Source organism: Ursus arctos, unplaced genomic scaffold (assembly GCF_023065955.2).
Source record: "Ursus arctos isolate Adak ecotype North America unplaced genomic scaffold, UrsArc2.0 scaffold_3, whole genome shotgun sequence".
Taxonomy (NCBI): Eukaryota; Metazoa; Chordata; class Mammalia; order Carnivora; family Ursidae; genus Ursus; species Ursus arctos.
The window spans coordinates 62,023,409-62,050,258 of record NW_026622985.1 but is presented as its reverse complement, the minus strand read 5'-3'; the positions used below and the strand labels follow the sequence as shown (position 1 = coordinate 62,050,258).

The 26,850-nt window shown below is 34.3% G+C and overlaps 1 protein-coding gene across 1 annotated transcript in view; it reads right to left on the bottom strand.

The window, feature by feature from the left end:
* Positions 1–26,850, bottom strand: part of SEPTIN7 (septin 7) — a 124,464-nt gene that overhangs the window by 79,514 nt on the left and 18,100 nt on the right. The window contains exon 2 of the mRNA XM_057304492.1: positions 14,638–14,740. Within this exon, the coding sequence (XP_057160475.1) occupies positions 14,638–14,647 (10 nt within the window). The 5' untranslated portion in view covers positions 14,648–14,740. The remainder of the gene's footprint in view (positions 1–14,637; positions 14,741–26,850) is intronic.

The window sequence follows — 26,850 nt, the reverse complement described above, 5'->3', positions numbered from 1 at the left end:
AGTTGGTATAACATATTCAGTTCACATCCTTTACCATGTCATCTACTTCCAGAAATCAAATGCACAAGGGAAAAACACTGCAAATAATAGTTGAGGGAAGAGTAGGATCTTTCAGGTACCACAATGGACACAGGCTAAGTATACCATGATACACTCATAAAAATAAAATTAATCTGCCACTGAGAATTTTTTATTTTTTAATCTTATCAAAATATTTTTTTATGTTTCAAGTTTTCTTTAAATTCTAATTAGTTAACATATAGTGTAATATTAGTTTCAGGAGTAGAATTTACTGATTTATCACTTACATATAACACACAGTGCTTATCACAACTGCTTTAAGTATCAAGGGCACCTGTGATGAGAATTAGTTTTTAAAAACCTGTTTGACATGGAAAAATGCTTGCCTTAGCATCAGGTGAAGAAAGTATATGAAAAGGAATATGGCACTACAGCCATGCGTTAAGAAACACAGAAAAACCAAAATTAGTGATTTCCTCTCTCTTTTTAAAACATCCCATCTACCCCTCTGTATTACATTTCTAATGGAAAACTATTTTGTAACAAATAATAGTTTTTATAGGAAGAATACTTTAAAACTACATACCTTAATATTTTTGTTATATCAAAAAACATTAGCTATCAAAAAAAACAACCACATTTCAAAGAAATGTATAATTTAATTCCTTTCTCTGGACATTAAACTTGACTTTGAACAGTGCTCTTTAAACTTTAGAATGGGGAGTAAGGGACAGTTCCTGTCAAAATGCAGACTCCCAGATTCCCAGGAATGAGCATCTTGAATAAGAAGCCCAGATGATTTTTTTTTTTAAGATTTTATTTATTCATTTGAGAAAGCGAGCGTGCGTGCACACACGTGAACAGGAGGAAGGCCAGAAAGAGAGGGAGAGGATCTTAAGCAGACTCCCTGAAGAGCACGGAGCCCTAGATGGGGCTCAATCCCACCACTCTGAGATCAGGACCCCAACCAAAATCAAGAATCAGATGCTCAACTGACTGAGCCACCTAGGAGCCCCGGGAAGCCCAGATGATTTTGATTAAAGGAGCCAGGGAAACAGACTGAGAACAATCAAAATGTGGTTCATTTAATTTCTTCATTTATTTGGCCTTTTAGATGACTAAAATTTTATGTTTCTTCCTTAATCAAAATTATCTATAATGATGGCTTGAAGCAGAAATACTGTTAACTGCCGAATGACACTAAATCTAATTAAAACATGATTCAACAACAACGAAAGCAAAGATCAATCTATATGAGAAAATTTAATTTTGAGACTCAAAATTAAAATCTTTTTTGAGAGAAAGAGGGAGTGGGGAGGGGCAAAGAAAGAATCTTAAGAAGACTCCACACCCAGTGCCGGAGCCCAATATGGGGCTTGATCTTAGCACCTTGAGATCATGACCTGAGCAGAAATCAAGAGTCAGATGCTTAATCGATTGAGCCACCCAGGTGCTCCTCAAAATTAAAAATCTTAATGTCATCCTAAAAACAATCCCTAAGATTCTTTATATCACTAACATTACATACCTGACCCACTCAAGGGAAAATAAGATACTCAAAAGGTTTACAAAGGATAGCATTAATTCTGGAGCAACTATAAAGCAAGGGTACCCTTAAGACTAATCAGTAATATCACATAAGTAACTTGAACAAAACACGAAACTTCCTATTTTTATTGAAATGCACAGAACAGGCATGTACAAAAATCATATTTTGTTAACAAGAATGCAAGCTACCTTGTTTAAAATGGGAAATAAGAGCAAACTCTCAACCATCTTTCAAATTAGCTAAGTCTGACTCTCACCAGAAAAGAGCTTTGCTGCTATACTGAGTTACTAAGTAAAAGGACATGTGTGCCCTGAATGCTTATAATCAAAGGAGTTCAACCAAAGCAAAAGTTCAAAGTAAGAATTAATCAAGTATTTAACCTCTTAGCTGCCATATCATTCTCAACTATCCCTGACCTTTCTTTTCTCTTCAACACAAATATTTGGATCTTAAAACTAAATTAAGACATAAAAATGCACTAATAAATATATGCTTAAAATTACTATTTTAAGTAAAAATTTGATTTTAATATTTTACTTATTTACAGATTTAGTAGATACATTATATATACATTATATATACAAAGTACATTCATATACACAATTATCTCAAGCCCTCTGTCAGATAGCAGTAATTACACATAGCAGACAGCATTACTGTCCAACTGTCTCCACTCTACCACCATCCTAAATCCTCAGATTCTTAAGGGGTATGTCTCTCTCTTTTTTAATCTTAGCCCTATACCTGACTTAGAAAAACTAGGTAAATGTTTCTTGTGATGAGAAATTGAGATTCAAAGTGATCTATCCAAGGTCAGAAAGCTCATTTGTGGCAGAAATTAGAGTTTAAAACTAGGCTAAATACATGTTCTTTTTTAGTGTAGTAGCTGTTGTACTATTATAAGGTAGATTTATGTTAAATGTAGAAACCTGATTTTTTATCATATGCTAAAAACATAAATAAAAAGCGTAAGTATAACTAACCCTTTTACAAAATTGCCAAAATAAATTATACATTTGATATTTAAGCACAACAGAAAGTTACTGGTTTCAGAACTCTATCCCATCAGGCAAATAATATATTATCCCCATTAAGCCCAAATAATAACTCCCCTGACTCTTTACATGGAACTTTAAATGTATACCACTAAAGCATCTATTAAATTAAATTGTAATTAGTAGCATGCATTTCCCTGGAAATTTCTTTGAGGGCTGAGGTGGTCATTTTCATTTTATATCATCAGCTTAATCCATAATTCCTAATACTTTATCGCTGATCAGTTGTATCAAGTGAATCACTGATCATTCAATTAAAATCTATTCTCAAGACCGTGACGAGGTATATGAAAATCTCACCATTATGTTTTACTGTAATTATCACCACTTCTAACATAATAAACAATTCATAGTCTCCTATCATAAAAACTTAAGAATAAACCACAAATCATGCTTCACATTGATTCCTTGACATGCACTACCTATCATCTGTTTACTTGAGGGGTCTAGGTACAAGAAAAGAAGCCCCAAAATCTGAAGTTTTCTTCCTTCTAAATATTAACCTATTTGTCTCAATTGTTAATAAATTTGGAGGTCAACCAAAAGTTGACCAAACTCAGTTTGCCAAAATGTATGTAAATGGAGCCAATGGTACCTCTACAATACTACACATACCTGCAAAAAATTTTCACTTCCAAGCTAAATTTTTCCAGGGTCTTATCCCCATTAGTCATTTTTATGGCAGTCCCAAATTATAATTTTACTACCTTTTTTTAAGCATCAAAAAAAGTCAAATTACTTCTTCTACTCATATGCCAGTTAATTCTATAACTAAATATTAGTTTTTAAGCCCTTCAAAATTATTTCAGCTATTTCTCTTCCACTTTCCTCCCTGAAAATTCAGTCCAAAAATCATTACCTGGGTCTGAGAAAGGAAGGTGACCATGTTGGAGGGAGAGCTACAGTGGCCCAAGAGCAGTGTGTTTGAGACTGCAAAATGAAGATGGCTTCCAAAGGTGTCCTGGGAGAAGGCCTTAACCCAAACAGGATAAGGAGGGCATCTGTGTGAGAAGACTAGCGTGGCATGGGGTGTTGTAGCACTTGAGAAGGGTGAGCACGGCCACTGCATCAGAGAGGAGAGGGGAGGAGCCTGGGGAATACAGCCGATTAGTTATCTACAGGGGGGACTGATCAAGTAGGTAAACATATTAGGATAATGGTTTCTTACCTTAGAAGCACAACTAAAGAAAAGATGAGAAGTAGAAGGATCCCTGTGGTAACAAAACTGGAAATATCAGTGTGAACTTTGTAGAGTGAGATAGATACAGATTAACATAAATGTAAATGTGTCTATATGCAAGCATATATGAATGTATAGAAACATATATTTGTTATCTTCTGATTTTGATAGTGATTTTGATGGTTATGTAAGAGAATATGCCACGGTAGGGAAACATGCATCTCAAATGTTTGGGGGGAGGGAGAAGAAGGTTATATACAGTACTTGTAACTTTTGTGCTTAGAACTGTTTCAAAATTAGGGGCGCCTCGGTGGCGCAGTCATTAAGCGTCTGCCTTCGGCTCAGGGCGTGATCCCAGCGTTCTGGGATCGAGCCCCACATCAGGCTCCTCCGCTAGGAGCCTGCTTTTTCGTCTCCCACTCCCCCTGCTTGTGTTCCCTCTCTCGCTGGCTGTCTCTCTATATCAAAATAAATAAAATCTTAAAAAAAAAAAAAAAAAAACTGTTTCAAAATTAATCATCATTTCAGCACAAGAATCACTATAAATCAATGTCACATGCTTCTAATTACATAAAATACTTTGTACTTATAGTTCCCATTTTTTTAGATAAACAACCTCTTTGGAGAATCTATATATCACAAACTATCCCCAGAAAAAAATACATGATAAAAATCTCAGTTATATTTCAGGAAGTTTAGTCAGTGAACTCATTTTGTGCCCCCGTTTTCCCCAAAAAATCTGATCTGGAATCTTCAGTAACTTAGCTACTGCCTTAAATTATCACTCCTACATAGTAAAATATATAAAAAAAGACTGAAATGTAAATGCATGAAAATTATATACTTAAATGTGTTTCTGTTTATTCAAAAAGAAAACTTAAATAAAATTAACAAGGTTGGCTTTCCCAACTTTACCACCTTTGTAAGGTCTTTCATGGCAGACAGGTTATACCTTTCCAACCTTTAAAATAATTCTGAGGTTCTGAGGCTCAGTGATGGAAAAAGTATGGTTTACTGGCATAAAACTACCTTTCCAATAAAATCTACCTGTTGTGTACCAAAGCATAAAACGATAGAGAACTTCCTGCTTTGGGACAGAATAAACCTGGTTCCTAACACAAAAACCACTCAATCTATAAATGCTCTGTAGAGAAAAATGTACTAAGAGTATGAAGGGGAAATTCTGACCTCCTGTGGTGCTGAGCTGTCTATATTTATAGGTAGAAAGAAGAGACATTAATACTATTTCATATTTAAAACAGATTTCAGAGACATGTGACACAATTACCTAGGAAAAGGATGGACCCATCTGATCAACAAATAGTTCCTGATCTTCATGCCCTAGATTATAGATGATTTCAAAATTGCCCCTTAAGGATCAAGAAACAGCAGTCTGCCATGCCAAGAGAAAAACCACACACTAAAAGAATCTTTCCTGTGTGAAAATTCCATAAAGAAGTTGCACTGACAAGGTCTTCCTTCATTACCTTGTCTTCAAAGTCTTAAGCACCTTTCTTTACATATAATGCCCAGTCTTTTTAAAATTTAATATTGATAGGGGCTCCTGGGTGGCTCAGTGAGTTGGGCATCTGACTGCTGATTTTGGCTCAACGTGATCTCAGGCTTGTGGCATCCAGCCCCGCATGGGGCTCCAAATTCAGCAGGAGTCTGTTTCTTTCCCTCTCCCACTACCCCTCCCCCCTCAAATAAATAAATCTTTAAAATTTTTTAATATTGATAGACTATGTAACCTTCTCCTTTCTGTCCCAAAGTCTAGCTAATTAAAATCAACAAATGTTTCATAACTTTAATTTCAGTCCATCTATCCAATGAACCTTCAGCATATTCAATATCAAGAAAACAATTTCCTTATGGGTGGAAAACATCAGCATTCTCACCTCTCTTCTCTAATTCAGCCCATTTACTATAAAGTTTTAGGGCTCTCAGAAAGGCTGTTAAAAGAGTGACTATGTTTTCCAACATTAAGTCTCTTAAGTGATCTATTTTTTTATTTTTCTTATCATTTTTTTTATTCATAAGTGTACTCTTTTATCCCCATCCCCCCACCCACCTCCCCATTTTCAAAAGACTATGATCTATTTTCAAAGACTATATTAGGACAGAACAAGTATGAGAAGTCAAAATAGATTAAGAATTATAATTCAAGGATTAACCTATATATATATTTTAAAAATCACATTGAATGACTTTCTTTTTAAGCCTACTAAATGAAACGGGGATATTATCCAGACTACATTTCTTATATATGTCAATTCAGGCATTACCCCCGTTACAAGATTGAAAAACTCCCAGTCTGTAAAACTGTTTTGTGTTTTTCCAAATTATACTGTTCCACAATTAAGATACTGAAAGTAAATCAGATAAAGAATTAAGTATAAAAAACATGGATATATTAACTACTAAAATTATTATGTACCATTTTCCCAGGAATTAGTAGTGTATGATTTAAGGCAGTGGTGTGCTTTTTAGCTATAGTCTTATTTCTCCAACTCCTACAGCATGTGGTTTGTGTATTTCTTATGCCAGTTATTATTTAATGATGTAGTTAACTTGTATACTTTTGTCCTCCTCCACTATTCCTTTACAGTGCTTCATCTACATTTACATTCTTCCCATCAGCATCCATGGAATGAATAGCCCCACCTTCAATTATACTATACATCTCAAACTCAGGCAGAAAATATTTTCTCTTTTTTAAAAGTATATATTTAGTAGAACAAACTTTTAAGGAAACAATTTGCCAATATGTGTCAAGAGCCACAAAACATTGAAACATTTTGCTACGGTAATCCTACTTCAGGGATTATCAACAAATCAATAAAGATCCTGCCCTCTGCTTCCCAAAACACATACACAAACCCTGTGTGTTTAAGGATCTTCACTGCCATGTTATTTGTAACAGCGTAGGGGTAAAAACAAAATGTCCATTAGTGGAGAAATAAATTACAAAAATTATGGTATATTCAGTCATAGATTAGAATATTATGCAGCCGTTAAACATGATAGTTAAAATGTTGACCAAATTTTCCATCCCATAAATTTTTATTGTCACATTATTATGAGATCAAAGAGAGCAAATCATTCAAATATCAAATGAAAAAAGCAATAGCTAAATTTGACATAGCCACAGTTGGAAATATTATGCAACTGTCAAAAGTAAATATTGAAGGGGCGCCTGGGTGGCACAGCGGTTAAGCATCTGCCTTCGGCTCAGGGCGTGATCCTGGCGTTATGGGATCGAGCCCCACATCGGGCTCCTCTGCTATGAGCCTGCTTCTTCCTCTCCCACTCCCCCGCTTGTGTTCCCTCTCTCGCTGGCTGTCTCTATCTCTGTCGAATAAATAAATAAAATCTTTAAAAAAAAAAAAAAGTAAATATTGAGGATAAATACAGCAAAATGTTAATGATAATTATGTCTTGTCATTCTACTTTTATTTCTTTTTAGTATTTCCTAATTTTCATGTGTTTCAGGTATTATTATGGAAAAGTCTCCTTTTCAGAGAGGCAGATCTTCCCTGATAACTCTAAACAGATCCCACCATGTTTATTTTCTTCCTAAAAAATAACACAATCTGTAATTATTTTACATATTGTTTGCCTATCTCCCTAAACTAACATAAACTCTAGTAATCTTCCTACACAAGTCACAACATAATTACTGTTATTTATAACTCTAATAATGTGGTATTTATATAGGAAGAACTACAGAATGAACTAAACCAAAGGCTGGAAAGAGAATCAACCATGCACATATATTTTCAAAAATCAAGCTTGTAATAAATGGTTTGGGGAGAACTACTTAACCATTTAAAAAATAAACATCAAATTCCTGTCTCACATCTCACATCAAAAAAAAAAAAATCCACATGGATTTAAGACTGTAGAATAAAAAGTTAATCCTTTAGCCTATATACTTAAATAAAATACAGTGGAATCCCCAGTAACCTTGGATCAAGCAAGAAGACATCAGGATCAAATGCCATAAGAAAAAAGACAGCATGGACAATATAAAATCATGTTAAAACACAACACAGAAAAAATTCTGTCAAAAAATGCCAATACCTAATAACAAAATACTACTACTACTAATAATAATAATATGAATATTAATAATAATAAATACCCTAGAGTACCTGTATCTTATTAAAGAAAAAAATGAGCACAGCTTTTTAGATTAAACTAGAATATGCTATTTATAAAAGAATCAATAGCAAAGATAAATAAATCCTAAAAAAAAAAAATAAGTTAACCAGCAACAATAAAATATAAATGAAAACAAGATACCAATTTTTAGGCATTAGATTGGGGAAAAAAAAAAAGACTATAATACCCATTGTTGGCAGTATGCAGAAAAAGGAGTATTGTCAATACCAGGTGAGTGGGCAAGATGGTACACCAACTATTTTATGGCAATTTGGTGTTATCTATTAAAATGCTTAGGAGCACATAAGTGGCTCAGTTGGTTAAGCATCTGCCTTTGGCTCAGGACATAATCCCAGGGTCCTGGGATCAAGCCCCATGTCGGGCTCCCTGCTCAGCGGGCACCTGCTTCTCCCTCTCCCCTGTTTATGCTCTCTCTCTCTCTAATAAATAAATAAAATCTAAAATAACAATAATAAATAAATAAAATAAAACACAGTAATTCAAACTTCCAAACTTTATCCTAAGGAATTAATTAAAAATGCAAGGACAGACAGAATATAACCGTGTTTATTTGTAATTATCCTAATGTTGGACAACATGGCAAATTATGGTATATTCAACCTATACAAGCCATTAAAATCTACGACTCAAGCATAGCTAGGTTATCAAATACGTAACACCAAAAGATGATCACAATTCACTGCTAATTTTAGAGGGCAATCACAGATACATGAACAAGAATACTGTATGTTTCTACGATTCAGTTATCACTGAATGAGAGATTCTGATAATATTTATTTTCATTTTGCTTTTCCGCATTTCCTAATTTCTATTAATGAAACATTAACTTTATTACAAAAGCACCTTTTAAAATACACAGATGAAAAACCTTGAATGAATTTAAAAAATTAAAATAGTGGATATATGGAATCATGTGATTTCTTTTTTCCCAAAACTGCCTCTGCTTTAGTTAAATTACTTCTTTTAAGTAAGATAAAATTCACATACCATAAATTTCACCATTTGAAAGTGCACAATTCAGTGGTTCTTCTATATTCACAACACTGTGCGATCATCATTATTTTATTACTAAAAGTAAAATAAAAATAGAGCTCAAGGAAGAAATTTTTGAAATACTACTCAAAGCATTTCAAGTCTCCAACATATCTTAACTTCAGAATTACATATAATACCACTGAATGATGAATAACCTAAAAACAAAATGAGTCAATATTACCTTTCAATTTCTTCAAATAACTCTGGATGTTATTACAATTCAAACACCAACAAGAAGGTGAGAGAAAATGACAACTATGACAATGTATATCCTATTACTGACTAAACTCCTCCTAAACTTTAGCTTATAAGCCATATACAAAAATACATTATGATAAACTTGAATCCCCAAAATGGCAAGGCAGCATAAGATCCCTCCCACTGAAAAAAACAGAAATGCCAATCCTGCTACTAAAAACACTTGGTATAAGGTCAAATATATCATGACAAACACTAAATATAGAAAACCTCTACCATAAAAATCCTGCGAAGTTCAAGATCACAGAAATGATAGAACTGTGGATTTTATCCTCTAAGAATTAAAAGTACAAACTTCCAGTCATAAGTCACAGGAATGTAAAGTACAGCACAGGAATTAGTCAATAGTACTGTCATAACTTTGTATGGTAACATGGTAAGGTCATTTATCATGGTAATATATAGAACTGTCAACTCACTGTTTTGTCTACCTGAAACTAATAATACTGTAGGTCAACTATAATTCAATTTTAAAAAAGAATTCAAAATAATAGATTTTACATCACTTGTTTTCAAAAATATTTTCTGGGAAGATAAAGAATTTATAGTCTGAGTTCTACCTCCTTGGAGAATTCTTATAAAATCAGGATTTTACAATTAACATTTTACTTCTTAGCATAGTCAAGTCTAATTAAGAAGCACACAAGAAAAAGCATACACTTTGCTGAACTAGAGACCTAAGTGTCTTTATTATTTGATATGCCTGACAATGAGTTTTGAACTAAATTTTCAAATAAAGATTCAAAATCAAGAATTCCAATCTATTTATCCTGGTGGCAATCAAGGTCTTCAAAATCTAGGCTAGCCTACCTTTCCAGCCTAATTTTCAACTATTATAACGTGATGTCTTAGGGGTCAGATCCTAAAGCCAATGTTCAGTGCAAATTAATCTTGAAAACCCCTTGTATCATCCATAAACCACAATTACACACAAAACTGACAACCTATTTTTCTTCCTACACCAAAACAGATACTGTGTCTGAAAATATAAAAAGTAATTAGTTTAATGTACCATATAGTCTCTACATTGACATTCAGCAAGGTAAAATATTCACAATATGAAAGTATGTGGAAGCTGAAAATGACTGGGGAAATAGAAAATTCACCTCTCCCACTTCATACCTGCCCTAGGCCACATAACTCATTCCAGTGGAATGGCAGAAAAAAACTGCTCACACAAGTATTCAAGTTCTTTAATTCCCAATCATTCCTGCCCCGCTACCCCTCTCATTTCTCTTTGTCTCTTTCATTTTTTTAGGAAAAACAGAACATTCAGATGAAATCGTTTAAGTTCAAGGCATACTGGATGCACTCTACTGAGCTCTGCACTCTATTCAATACCCCCAAATGAGCCTGTGCATAGTATTTAAGAGCATACCACACTAAATGAGAAGTAGACTGGGTTTGGTTTTACCATCTGCTTAGGAATGTCACCATGGGCAAGTAACCTAATCTCTCCATGCCTCAGTTTCTCTCTTATCTCTAAAATGGGGATAACAATAATACCGACTTAATAGGCTGTTGTTAAGGTTTGTTTGAGTTAGGTACATACTCAGAACACTGTCTGACACATAATAGGTTATGCAGGTATTGGCTGTTATTTTTCCAAATGGACCATCGACTCAATGTCTATCCCAATTCTATTCTTCAAAATCTGTCCTATTACCTCTCCTCCTCAAATAAGGAAAAAATAATCTCCAACCAGGGACAAGCTCTCCAAACCCTTCTACTACGGCCCTTAATTTTTGTATGACTCCACTGATTCCTAAGTACTTCCTAGAAATGTTACTTACCTTTTTATGTGTACTTTATGTTGTCATATAAATTATAAACTCCTTTAAGATATGGGAATATACACTATGCCTCCCTGATACAAAGAAGGCACTTAAATAAGTACTCAATAAATTTTGCTTTCCAGGCAAGGTTACTGGATAAAGGTTTTCCAACAAAGGATAGAGTTTCATAAAGAAATCAACTGTTAAATATAGATTCTGTTTGTATCAATATATAAGTCTTAAACTAAGAATCATTATAAAAGCTAAAACTACTCTGAGTTTATATCTCAAAAATGAGGAATTACAGAACGGCTAAAACTAACAACACAAGAAACAACAGGTGCAGCTAAGGATGCAGAGAAAGGGTAACCCTCTTGCTCTGTTGGTGGGAAGGCAAACTGGTGCAGCCACTCTGGAGGACAGTTTGGAGGTTCCTCAAAATGTTAAAAATAGAACTACCCTATGATCCAGGATTGCACTACTAGGTATTTATCCAAACGATACAAAAATATAGATTCAAAGGGCTACATGCAGTCCAATGTTTATAGCAGCATTATCAACAATAGCCAAACTATGGAGAGAGCCCAAATGCCCAGCCACTGATGAATGGATAAAGATGTGAGATATATGTGCGTGTGCGTGCGCGCTTGTGTGTGTGTGTGTGTGTGTGTGTTTATGTACGGACTATTGTATACGTATGGACGATTACTCAGCCACCAAAAAGAAAGAAATATTGCCATTTGCAATGACGTGGATGGAGCTAGAGTGTATTATGCTAAGTAAAATAAGTCAGAGAAAGATAAATACCATATGATCTCACTCATATGTCGAATTTAAGAAAGAAAACAGATGTACATATGGGAAGGGGGAAAAGAAAAAAAGGAGAGAGGAAAACAAGCCATAAGAGACTCTCAATGATAGAGAACAAACTGAGGGTTGATGGAGGATGGGCTAAATGGGTGATGGGTATGAAGGAGGGCACCTGTGATGAGCACTGGGTGTTGTATGCGATGAGTCACTGATTTCTCAGAAACCATTATTGCATTGTATGTTAACTAAGTAAAATTTAAATTAAAAATGAGGACTTAGCTTATAAGGAAGAGCTTGCAGTTAAGAATAATAAAGCAAGGTTAGCTTTAGCTTTCTGTGATTTGCAAACAATGCTGTTAGATTTGGCCTAAAGTCAGAAAAACCAACCATGTATTAGACACTTACTTAAAAGGTGACTATGTTAGATACTCTAACTATGTAGATGAAAAGATTTAATTAAACACTAATGTTCAAGGCAAAGTGGGTCAGGATATTAACACCCATTCTCCTTTAATTCCAGCCGAAGTCGTATCAAGGAAAAGAAAAAACAAAAGCTGTAGTTCAAAAAAGGACTGACCAGAAACTAATAAATAAGATATTTTCAGAGACTGCATATTTCCTCTAAAAATCATTTCAGCTGACTTAAATTTTTTTCACCTGGAAAAATGCCAGAGATTTTAAACCAAATATCTGGCCTTGATCCCCAAATATTATTCTACTAAGTATATGTTCAAGAAGTTATTCTTCAAACTAAAATTTTAGTATTGAAATTTTTTTTTAATTGTTATAGTTCTCCTAACAGACATAGAAACTTTTCTTACAAATTACAAAATGATCTTGTATTTGTGTAGTTTGTCATTTAAGATCACAAATGTCATATATGTAAAGGTAAGATTCAGTATTTCTTCACATATAATAATCATGTTAACTACTCTACAAAAGGAAAGGTATGTTCTCATGTTTTATCCATCTATCTAGACCCACCTCTGCTTCACAGCAGCAATTTGCAAGCTGGGTATGCTATACTTCTACTCAACCAGAGACAGCCAAGTTAACCAACTCTACTAAACATCAAGTTTGCAGACTTTGTACCATGTTTTATTTTTATTATTTTTTTTAAAGATTTTATTTATTTATTTGACAGAGGGAGACAGCCAGAGAGAGAGGGAACACAAGCAGGGGGAGTAGGAAAGGAAGAAGCAGGCTCCCAGCAAAGTAACCTGATGTGGGGCTTGATCCCATAACGCCGGGATCACCTGAGCCGAAAGCAGACGCTTAACGACTGTGCCACCCAGGTGCTCCTTGTACCATGTTTTTTTTTTTGTTTTTTTTTTTTTTAAGATTTTATTTATTTATGTGACAGAGAGACAGCCAGCGAGAGAGGGAACACAAGCAGGGGGAGTGGGAGAGGAAGAAGCAGGCTCCCAGCGGAGGAGCCCGATGCGGGACTCGATCCCGGAACGCCAGGATCATGCCCTGAGCCGAAGGCAGACGCTTTAACAACTGCGCTACCCAGGCGCCCCTCCTTGTACCATGTTTTAACTAAACTATCCAACAGAGATATTTCCAAACAGCCACAATGTGACCATCGGGAAAAATAATCTGGTCAATTGATAAAATAGTCTTCCCTTTAATGAAGGAGTATTTCAGAGCTAATTCAATTAATCTAATTCCACACCCAAATAAAAACAATAGGAGTTGAATGTAATTAGCAAAAATTAATGAACACTACAAAAAAGACCCCACATCAACTCAATTTTCTCTGTCAAGGACAGTGAATCCATTATCCTGCCTTTCACCTTCTTAAAACGTATATGGAAATACAAAGTTTCATCATCCTTAGGATTTACATTCTAAAGTCAGCCTCTATGAGGTGAAAATATTATACGCTGAAGATTACTAATCTTATATATGATATACTGTTTCTTTAAATATAACAATGACGGTATCAACATACAGTCAAAATAACCTTTGACGATCTCTTAAAATGGACTTCAGGCAGAGTATGGTGTTCATAGGATAAAATACGTAAGAAAAATGAGACTGAATTAGAAAACAAAGCCACATTTCACTCACTACAGAGCTTAGACTCACTGAATGAATTTGCAGGGTAATCACTCACATGATTATGAACCTCTACCCCATTCTTCTTTCTCAAATTCAGAGCATGTATGTTTAAGTTAAATGCTCATGTGATAAGACTCCACTATAGTATATAAACCAGAGGATAAAATTATCCTGGAGTAATAAGTAATCACCAGACACTATTTCCTTTTGTAGCATTACCAATTGAAGAGAATTTCTTTATAGTGTTCTATTCCTCTACCACCCCCACCGTTTTTCAACTTTTACTTAGTTTCTAAAATTGTGCCACCTTAAAAAAAGAGATAAGAAAATATATAAATCCTATCATGCTACCAAGTTAAACTTTAACATGTATTCACGTAAGGGGCACCTGAGTGGCTCAGTCGGTTAAACATCTGACTTCGGCTCAGGTCATAATCTCAGGGTCTTACGATGGATCCCTGTGTGGGGCTCCCCGCTCATTGAGGAGTCTACTTGTCCCTCTGCCCTTAGCCCTGCTCATGCGCTCACGCTCTCTCTCTCTCTCTCAAATAAATAAAATCTTCCAAAAAAAAATGTATTCACATAAGATATAATACGATTTCTACAGGCATTTAGACTACTGCCTTCTTAAATTCATTCAGAGTTGATTAGTAACTTAAAACTCAGATCAAAATCCAATTTTAGTAAGAAAACATATCTTACCCACAACCATAAGTGTGAATTCAAACCCTCTCTTCACTGATTTTCTGTACACTTGATTTGGGAGATTTGCAAATCCCACATAGCCTTCAAGGTTCTTCTGTTGCTGAGAAAAGCAAAAAGGGCCAAGTTATTCATGTATTAACAAAACTCCTGTCACAGATTTCAAATTCCCATCAATAACCTATTTTAGAAAACTATACAAACTATTATCATGGTAAATCAAACTGATTTTACAGTGTTACCAATAAAAGTATTAACTGTAGCAATAAACAAAATGAATTAGAAGTATGAGTTGATTTGACAATATAACAATTATAAAAACCCAAGGGCGAAAAATAAAAACCAAAGAAACCTGCCTCAGAGCAAAGATTTCAACTCACAATGAGTCAATAACAAGATTCTGATCAATCAGCTAAAAGAAAAAAAAACAAAAAAAACCCCCACAAAACCCCAATATAAAGGATTTTTCACAACAAAAAAAATTCAAACCCCCTTATAGTAAGAACTCTTATTAATTATCCCTTTGCTCATACTAATTACCACAGGTATGAATTTCTTGAAATTTGTCTTCTTATTCATGAAATGAAATCAAATGTTGAGTTTAAAACAATTTTCTCATAAATTCTTAAAAGCTCTCATGGTCAATGTAAATAAGTAAACAATATCTTTCAAGCTATTAATACCAGGTCCAATTATACCCCTTCAGCATTTCTAATGATCCATGTTGCCTCCCTCATCGGGGACATCAGATTCATCCCAATTTCAGAGAAAATCAGAATTCAGTTATCTGCATGGTTTTTGATTCTTTGATGACCTCAACAATAGTTTCATGAGTAATTCAAAGAAACCTACTTTTAAATTGGTGTAGTAATTAAATCTGACTTTTAACTTACCCAATGGTGAGAAAAACTGTCCATAGTTCAGACCATCTGAGTGAGTAGTCTTACCGGCTAATTTTACTTAGAGGTAGGTCTTAGTCATCATTAAAATACAATGGCAAAATATTCCTAAGAGGTACATATTTCTCTTAAAAGTTTTTGATACATTCAATGTCTCACTAAAGAAAAACACTCATGAGATCAAAGCATTAACTCAACACACTTGGATTTAACAAATAGCAATCTGCATTCCTCACTAGTATCACATGTAACAAAATATTCCATCCACCACCTTTTCAGCCTTTTTTTTTGATTCATATAAACTAATCTTTAAGCCAAATGTTGACAGGATAACCAAGTTAATTAAATGGAAAAGCTAATTTTAAATACTAACTAGGATACTGATCAGAATACAGTATTTTAAAATCAAATATTTGAAAGCCTACTATGTGTAAAGCTAAAAATTTGTATTAAATTTAAGGCTTCCTTAGCTCGTATTCCATTCAACTGTAAGTTAAATTTAAGTTAATTTAGACTGAAAACATCTCTGTATAAATTATCTCATATACTCACAGCTACTTTGTAAAGAACATATTTCCATCATTCCAGTGTTCCAGATTCCATCAGAACAGATCCACAGAGGAACAGTAAATGAGGAATTCCAAGAATTGTATATGACACATTTCAGTCCAAACAGGAAAGGCAAATCCATTGGAACATCGCAAAAAACAGAGGGAAAAATGAAAGTTACTTACATGTAACTCAATATATTAGAAGTAAATTACAAATGAAGTGAGAACAGACTCCACGCATGTCAAATAATACTTTTTTTGTGGGATATAAGGCCCAGTGACTTTTAATGTTCAGCAGCTCTCCTGAAGACCTCTTATCTTTTTATAAAAGCCAATTACTATGCCCTGCCCTTAAAGTTTTAAAAGAAATGGTAGAAAAGTTGTCAAGTATGAAGTTTTATCAAGGTTATATAAGGACCAAGTTTAGATCCCATGGAAAAAAATGTAACTTTCATGCAATTTTGCTTTGTTAATCCCTTAATTAAAAGAGCCCATATCAGATAAATAGAAATGTTTTAGTTAAAAATCTTTATACAATGCTATATTTCAAGTTCTATTGATTAAAGTTCAGAAATGGAATTCAGACTTGTAGATACAGGAAAGGGAAGGAAGCTAAAGATAGCAAGCAACAAATGGGAAGATGAAGCTGTGATGAAAATGTGATCTGTGAAAACTGAAAAGCAACTAACGAAGCACAAAGAAAGTAGACTAACTTTGGACAAAATGTCTGTGAAAAGTGTACATCTATATTTTATATTGACACAAATCTATGAGTTATATCACAACCTGGAACAGATGATGATATTCAAATGCCAACTTCACAGAGGCCTGCCCTGACCACCTTATCTAAAATTACAACTCCATTCTCCTCCACACTTTGCTGCAGCTTTATGTTTTTCTCCTTAGCGCTTTTTTTTTTACCATCTAACACACATTTTACTCATCATATTTTTTGCAATCTCCACCCTACTCCACCTCCAACTACAGTGTGAGCTCCATCAAGGTAGAGATTAAATAAATTACATAAACTGTGGCATCAAAAAAGAAGCCGCCATCTGGGAGAGTTGAAAAAGTTTCTGAAAGAGTATTTTAGGTTGCATATTCAAGGAACGCTCCAGACAAAGGCATAGAAAAATGCCAGGGAGTATGTCCATGTGTCTTATTCATTGCTTTATCCTCAAGTCCTAGAACAGTCTTTGACATATAGCATAATATTGGGAATGAATTAAGAAAAGGGGGGAAAAATTTCTATGCAAAGGGGTTGGGACCTAAAGTGGAGATGAACTTAGTACTTTTAGACCAAAAAGAAGGTACATGAACTACAATGAAGTAAGGCGGTGGATCAGGCAGAAAAGTGATAGAAAATGAGGTCAGGGAGGTAGGCAGAGGCCAGATCATGTGGGACCCAGCCAAAGTAAGAAATTTGGATGTTATTTTAGGCATGATGGGAAGCCACTAGAGGGTTGTACAGAAGCAAGTGACCTGACCTGATTGTGTTTTAAAGATAGCTCTCACGGCTAAGAGAAGTGGTAATAAGAAAACTAGTAAGGAGCCTACTGCAATAGTCCAAGAAAAAAAGGGTGTACTGAATTTAGATGGTGTGGAAGCAAGAAGGGATAGGAAGGGTTCAGAATATATTTTGAAGGTAAAACTACCAGGACATTGCTGATGCACTGGATGTGACTGGTGAAGGAAAAATAGACTAAGATAACTCCTAGGTTTTTGGCTTAAACAACTCAATGGAGTGATATCTCTAAGGAAAAATAGGAACAATAAGGGGAATAAAAGATTAGGTGGTAAGAGCCCAAATCGTCAAAATCAAAAACAGCATTGAATGTGTTAAGTTTGATGTGTCCATTATATGTTCAAGAAGGCCAGTAGGCAGATAAATACGTAAGTCCAGAAACTGCAGGGTTGGTTAGTGCTGAAAACATAGATTTAGGAATCATAAGCACATAAGTAGTACTAGCAGAGGGCTGGATTCTCGAGGAGAAACTATAGATTAGGGGGTCTAGCCAGAGTCCTGGAGCACTCCAATACCGAGATGTCAGGCAGGGAGTGAGAAAGATAAGTCATCGAGAAGGAAAACCAGGAACGGCTCAAAGTCACTCAACTGGGTTAAATGCCACTAAAAGGTCAAATGAAATACCAAACACATAACCATAAAAATAAGGTTACTGGTAACTTTGGATAAAAGCCGTCTCAGTAACATAGTGAAGAAGAAGAGTGAGTAGGTTCAGGGTAAATAATTCTTTGCACATAACTATTATAACACTTAAATAATTTTATATTTTAAATTAAATTATTTTAAAATTAAACACATTACTTACCAGCCCCCTATAATTATTTCCCAGAGGAAGAAAACCATGTCATACTCATCTCTATATTCTTAAGAAAGTGCTGATACGTGAGAGGTATTTTAAAAAGCTAAATGGCTAAAATACATACTTTTAGGAAAATTCCTTCTGAGGAAAAAACTGTGTTCAAAGCCAAAAAAAAAAAAAAAAGAAAGAAAGAAAGAAAGAAAGACGACTTTGGGAATATACTAATAATATATCATGGGTTGATTAAAACATATAGACTTTTCACATTTCATAAAAATCATTCCTTACCCCAAATTCTAAAATCAACCACAGTTTGTAATTCAGAAGACTCAACCACCCACTGATTCTTTTCCTGGGCAAATAAAATGTTCACAGTACCAGTGTGAAATATAATCTCTGGATAAGAAACATTATTTATAGATGTGAGTGATATAACTGTGACACTTATAAGCATGTGAATATAGATAAAAGTATATTCTCACGCAGGCTTCCACCAAAATACCTTAAGGTCTTAAAAGTATTACTTGATTTGAAACATGAATTACATAAAAATAAGCAGTTATCAAATCATCATTTCTAAAGGCATATATCTACAAAAATCTTTTAGTTACTATGCCAAATCTCCATGTCATAATTCTTATTTAAGAAAATCAAATCACAACAATTCACTGCTTGTTATTTCACTAACTGTGGAAAAATCAACTTAAATACAATATTCAGTAATCTCAGTGTTTTAACTTTTTTAACCTTATTTCTAGAAATCAATTATATTTGAAGAACAAGATGCTTCAAATAGGTTCCAACTGATAGATTATTGGAACCCTTAAGAATGCTTCACCTTCTCTTGCCATTTGTTCCGATTCCAAAGAATACAGTTATGAAAATCTTGGCATCTGAAATCCATTACTGTTTTTAAAAGTCTGAATATTAATATGTTTTAACAAATTTTCCAAAAGAAAAGCAGCAATTTATTTTGAAAAATGCCAAATATACATTTCCATAACAACAACAAAATTGAACAAGGAGAATTGTAACAGAAAGGAAGCCTGACAAAACTCAGAATCTGAGGAAAATTAAAACATACCCATGCTAAGATGTACTACAAAACTTCGACTTCCCTCATCTTTACAAAATGAGATTCAAACCCAAACTACCTTAATATCACCAGAACTCTATTCCTCCCCTTAATAACTGCAATTAAAAAAAAAATTAGGCTACAAATATCCAACGTTTTTATCCATAACTTTAAATTTCAAAGATAAACATCTGGTCTTAATTAACTTCAAGCTCAATTTGTGCCCTTTGGAATTTAAAACATACATATATTGTACACTGTTTTACACATGGACAAAAATAATTAAGTTTCTTCTAAAATTTAAGCAATTCTAAATACAAAAAACTACACATTACAAAACAAAAGGATATTGATACATAATTTTACTTGTCTACTCCTTAGTATTCTTAAAAGCCTTACATCATATACATAAACTATCCAGCACTTGCTTAGTCTTACATAATCCAATGGAAAAATTAAAGAATGTCACCATTTAAATGGTTTAAGTATTTTAAATATAACTGGTATTAAAAATACCTAGATTCCAGATTTAATATAACAAGAACACTAAAATGTTACAAGATTGCATGGGTATGTACTAAATATTGGCTTTAATGTCCTCTCATCCTAACCTTTTTGAAAAGTTCATGTCTAAGCTTGCCTGCCCCCAGCTCCTCCCTTTTCACTGAGATGAGCAATTATGTACTGATGAAAACAACTTTTATTTTCTCTATTCCAGATTCCTAGTTAATCTGCTTAAAATATTTTAATATTTAATTCTATGAATACATTTAAGAATAAGATAACTTAAAATTTAAAACTTTTTCTTTACTCTGAACTTGGAATCTAGATCTCTACTTATATAGAATTACTCTCTCATTCAATCAACATAGTTACTGGACCTTCACAATGTATGTAACTAGCAATCAGGTACACAAAAATTAATAAAAACAAGATCCCTGCTTATGAAACAAAGAACCTAAGTCAGGTAAGTTAGAAGGCAATTATAATAACACAGTGATAAAATATCATCATCTAGGCAACATGAAGGATGGCTATGAGAAGAAAAAGGCGGGACGGGGGGAGGCGAGCTTGGTCCTATTCTGAGGTCAGAGCCTTCAGATCCCGAAGGACTAGTAGGCCTTAGTCTGATGAGAAATGTGGGTAGGTGCTGGAAAACATGGGTCTCAAGGAAACTAGCTGGTAACTGCAAAGGCTCAAAGCAAAAGGAGAACATGATTCTCTATGAGAACTACAAATTTAATACATCTCAGTTTCAGGGTCTGGGCACTACAGCATAGGAAATTTGAGCAAAAGGCAGATCATAAAGGATTTTGTTAGCCACACTAAGGAACTTAGATTAGACGTCATCTTGAAAGCTTATGGAGAGCATAAAATACTTGAAGCATAAGTATGCACAATCACATTTATTCACATGCAGAATTGCATTCTTATTTTAGAAAATTACCACTAACAAGAATATTGAAGATGAACTGTAAGAGTTCTCAGAATGATAGCAATCCCAAAAGCTGCTGCAGTAACCCAGGGAGAAGATCAGGATTTGGGCCAAGTGAGAAGTGAGGATGAAGAGAAACAGAAGCTATAAAATTCTACTGTCTATTAAGGTACCCACTAGCTAGCTACACGTGGCTATCAAAAACTTGAAATTTAGCTAGTCTGAATTGAGATGTGCTGTAAGTGCAAAATACACCCCAGATTTTGAAAACTTAGTATGAAAAAAATTATGAAAAATACCTCAATTTTTATAATGACTGCATGCTGAAATAAAACTTCAGTCATATTGGGTGACATAAAATATGAACTAAAGTTAATTGCACCTGTTTCTTTTTACTTTTTAAATGTGGCTACTAGAAAAGCTTAAATTACATATATGACATATTAATTTCTACTGGACAGTGCTAGTTAGATATTAATGAGACGAATTTCAGGTCTCTAAAACGAACCTGGGGGGGGGGGGTGTTAAGATTGAGATTTCTGAATTTAGGTTTGAACTGGATTAAGGTGGTACCAATCATTAAAAGCAGGAATCACTTGAGTTTAAGCTGCTAACTGGACTTTAGGGAGACAAATGTCTAGTACGCAGCTTGCATATACAAAAGCTATAAGTTCTAGAAATGTCTAGTGAAACAGACAAAACATTTTAAGCCAACAACACTTAAATGGTATGAAGGCCATGGGTATGAATTCAAACACAGTACACAAAGTAGGAAGCAGGCCAGAACCAACCAACACTAACATCCCACAACCTCCACAAATCTAGAAAAAAGATGAAAAAGGATGAGGAAAAAAGTAGTTCCTAGAAGCAGTTCAAGGAGGTCAATTGTAGTGGCCTTCTTCAAGAAGTGGTCAACCAAATGCTCTGGAGTGGTCAATATAAGATACAGAAGAATCTACTTACCATTATCAGCGACCTTTGTCAGAACAGGGGAAAGATAAAAGAAAAATGCACACTGAAGTAAATAAACAGTGAATAAGTACTGCGAATGAGTATAAACAATTCTTTCTGAACGCTTATCTGTGAATAAGGTAGAACCTGGAGAATAACACAAAGTCAAGGGAGTGTTTTAAGAAAAAAAAAAGAGAGAGATAGTTGCACCCATTTAAATGCTAATAGAAAAGATCAAGTAGACAAGTGGCTGAAAAAAAGGTAAGTTAGGATACAATGTTCTAGAGTGAGGGATGAGGTTTTCTCTAAGGGCCAGAGACAAAATCATTTACTAATTCTAAGGAGAGGAGGACCAGGGAATATTAAGAGGTAAAATATTTGAATAAACAACCACAAGAATAGCGAGAAAGACTAGGAGTCCATAGGAAAGAGCCAAGCAACTCTATATGCAGGTTAAGGCTGTAGACCACAAATCTGTGTGAATGTATCCCAGAAGCCATAGTATCTTTTTGTCCAGTAGCATTCTGCAACTTAAGTACAAGCCAATAGGCTGTACCAGTCATTTGAAACTGTTATTTTGCAGAAAATGTGCACAAAAGTACAAGGGATCACCGGAGCTGACAAGTAGAGCTGAAGTGACTGAGTGAACAAAAATGAAGAGGGTCAAGGATGAAAGGTAGGAAACAAGGAAATGAGACAGCTAAAAGAATGTGAACTTGTGGTTAGAATGGGCCATACAATTAAGATTCTAGAGGTGGAACAGAAGTTCCAGATGATAACCACATGGGACCATTAAAATGATGGCCCGAGCACAACCCAGAAATTGTGAGGCTAAATTATTGAACTAGTTGTACACATGGGCACTAAAAATGCCCCAGAATGATGACAGAGCTTGGGGAGGAAAGGAAAACTAAGTGTTTGGTGCCATCTTTAATGAATAAATAGAACCTGGCAAATTTAAAAAGGGTGACAACATGCTGCTGTTAAACAGCATAAGCTTTAAAGAAGCAGGGCTTTTTTAAAAGGAAGAATCGTCTAGAGTCTAGATCAGCACTGCCTAATAAAAGTATAAAATAAATCAGATATGCAATTATAACTATTCCACTAAATACATTAAAAAACTGAGAGTAAAAAAAAAAGAATTTAACTTTAATAATGTGTTTTAACCAATGTATATACAAACACTATTTCAACATGCATACAATATAAAAATTATTCTGATTCATTTCACATATTCATTGCTCTGCATCCTTTTTATTTATAATAATCTTTGAAATACGCACACTTCATTTAGGACTAGTCATATTTCAAGTGCTCAGGATCCATGTGGTTAGTGGCTACCAAAGTAGATAAAGATATATAACATTTCAAGGTTAGAAAACATTTCCATGATGCCAAAAGATCTCCTGGAGCACAAAATGAAATGAATAGTAGTACCCAGTACTGGGTGAGGATGCTGACAAATAAGCACTCTCCTACATGACTGGTGGAATATAAATTTAAATCATTTCTCTGAAGAGCAATCCGACCTCACAGACCAAAAGCGTAAGTTTTCATGGTCCCAGACTCAACACATTCCACTTCCACATATTTATAATTTTGAGAATATATTTAAGATTTAGCTATAAGAACATCCAACAAAACATAGTTAATAATAGTGAAAGACTGTAAAAACCAAGTTCCAAAAACAAGTGAAAGAAACAATATATCATGGTATTCCCATACGTAAAAATACCATTATTATAAGTTTTAGAAGAATAAGCATGAGAGATAACATCATATTAAGTGAAAAAACTGTTTATTAGACAGTTGACACAGTATTATGTACCTTTAAACATTCTCTTGTGTGCACAATGGAAAACAAAAGGATATAGACTGGAGTGACAGTAAAGAAACTGACAGAGTAAAGATCTCAGAAAATTCTCTCCTTTAAAAGCAATGAGAAAACTGTCAAAACCAACGTCTTCAGAACTCTGGAAATTAACAAAGACTTGCAGCAATCCACAGAGCACCTATTCAAAATAAGGGGGCTGAACCTAGGTATCTGGCCCATTCTCTTCTCCCCTCCCAGCTCCACAGTAGCCTTGAAAACTGACAGCACACAATCATGGCAAAAATCAGCATCTTGACAGCAACTGGAAGAGGCAGAATAGGCTCTTTTAAAGCCCCATTCCCAGAGAGCTATCATTATTTGGCCTGTCTGGTGTTTCCCTAGAAGACTTCATAAATAACCACAAAGATAACCAGAGAGTTCAGTGACAACACATGGCAAAGAAAGCAGAATTTACAGAAAGTCACCAAACAAACAACAAACAGCAATAAGAAACCCTGGAAGGAGATATGACCAGAGTTGCCATGTTGTATTATTTAAAAGGTCCAGTTTTCAACAAAAAATTATGGGACATGCGAAAAACACAAGAAAGAATGTCCCATATAAGGGGGGGGGGCAATCAATAGAGACTATTTCCTAAGAACACCCAGACTTTAAGCAAAGGCATATTTACCTTAAATATGTTCAAAGAACTAAGAGAAACCATGTCTAAAAAACTGAAGGGAAGTATGAGAACAATGTTCACCACACAGAAAATATCAATAAAGAGAAAGTACTAAAAAGAACTAAATAAAAATTCTCAAGTTGGAAAGTTCAACTAAAATGAAACTTCAGTAGAGAGGCTCAACAACATATCTGAGCTAGCAGAAGAATCAGCAAATCTGAAGATAGATCAAAAATAACATTAGTCATAGTCAGTCTAAGAAAAAAAATACAAAAAAGAATAAAGAAAAAAAAATGAGCAAAACCAGAGACATAATCAAGTATGGAACATAATCAAGTATACCAACATATACATAATAGGAGTCCCTCAAGCCGATGGAAAAAGGGAGGTGAGTAAAGAGAAAGAAAGGAAGGAACGAAGGGGCAAAAATTATGTTTGAAGAAACAATGGGAAAAAACTTACCAAATTTGGAGAAAAACATTTGTCTACACATCAAAAGCTCAAAAGCTCAGCAAACAGCACAAACAGGATAAAATCAAAGAGAACTACAACTAGACACATCATAATCAAACTGTCAAAAAACAGAGACAAAGAATCATGAGAGAGCCAGGTGACCATTACAGACCACTCTCTAGAAGTATAGCTGACATCCCATCAGGAACCAGAGACCAGAAAGTAGAGGGATGACACAGTTAAGACGTTAAAACATAAAGACTGTCAACCAAGAGTAGAGTATTACTGAAAGTATCTTTTAAAAATAAAGGAGAACTTAACAAATTCTCCAATAAACAAAAACTGAGAGAACTCAAAATCAGATCTGTCCTACAAAAAATAGTAAAAAGAATCCTTCAAACTGAAACAGAAGGATCTTACACAGTACCTCTAAGAAATGTGCATCACTGGTAAATGTAACAAGTAAGTATAAAAGATACTATAATTTGTTTGCAACTTTTCTTCTTCTACCTGATTTAAAGAACAACTTCATGAAGCAATAATTATAAAACTGTCTTGAAGGTCTTATAATCTATAAAGATGTAATTTGTATGACACTAATAGCACGGAGATAGGTAAATATGAAACTTTATAAAAGCAAAATTATTGTATTCTACTGAAACTAAATAGGCAAAAACCCAGATTACAATGCTACAAAATCAGACATTAACTGTAATCCCAACGGCAATGTCCCTGCCAGACATACACACAATCTCAAAAGAATACAGCATAAAAGGGGGGGGGGGGAGGATAAGATGGTACATTAAAAATATCTACTTAACAAGAAAAAAATAATTCAGAAATAGAAAAAAGAAAAAAAAAATCAACAGAACCAGAGATGCTGATAAGATATAAGATATTTAGAAAACAAATAGCAAAATTACAGATGTAAATCTTACCTTTCAGTACTCACGTTAAATGACACAGAATTAAATATTCACTAAAAAGGCAAATATTGGCTGAGTAGATTAAAAACCATGATCCAATTAAATGGTGCCCACAAGAAACACTTTTTAGAATCACAGACACAACTGTCTTGAAATAAAAAGGATTTAAAAAATAAAGAGAGAGCTGGAGTGGCTACAACACAGATGTTAAGACAAAATTGTTACCACAGACACGGATACTTAATACTGGTTGAAACATCAATTTACCAAAACATCAATATATAATAATTGCTATAACAATTATAAACATATATGCTCCTAAAAACAGAGTGCCAAAATACACAAAGACTGACAGAATGAAAGGCAGAAATAAGAGAATTCAACACTAATAGCGTGACTTCAATACCTCACATTCAAAAATGGGTTAAACTACAAAGAAGATAAATAATGAAACAGAAGACCAGAACATAGCAACTAGACTTAACATATGTAGAACATTGCATCTGAAACCAGCAAAATACATTCTTATCAAGTGCATATGAAATGTTCTCCAGGACAGACCACATGTTAGATGTCTTGGTCTCAGTTTTAAAGGGCTAATATCAGCTATTGTGGACATTCACAAAAGAATGAAATTATAAATAACAAAAAGAAACTTGAAAAATTGACATCTGTGGAAGGTAAACATTACACTCTGACCAATGGGTCAAAGACGAAATCACAAAGGAAACTATAAAATTTGAGATTAATAATAATACTCATTTTTAAAAAGCACAACATACCAAAACTTATTGAATGCAGCTAATTCAGGGCTTAGAGGAAAAGTTATAGCTGTAAACGCCTATGCTAAAGAGAGGAGATCTCAAATCAATTACCTAACACTTACCTCAAGAAACTAAAAAAAGAGCAAACTAGATGCAAACCAAACAGACATGAAGACTAGAGCAGAAATAAATAAAATATATGACAAACATAACACAGAAAATGAACCAAACTGTAAGGTGGTTCATTGAAAAGATGAAAATCTGACAAACCTTAGCAAAGACTAATCAAGAAAAAAACAGAAAACAATAACAAAATTCAGAATGAAAGGGGGCAAATCAC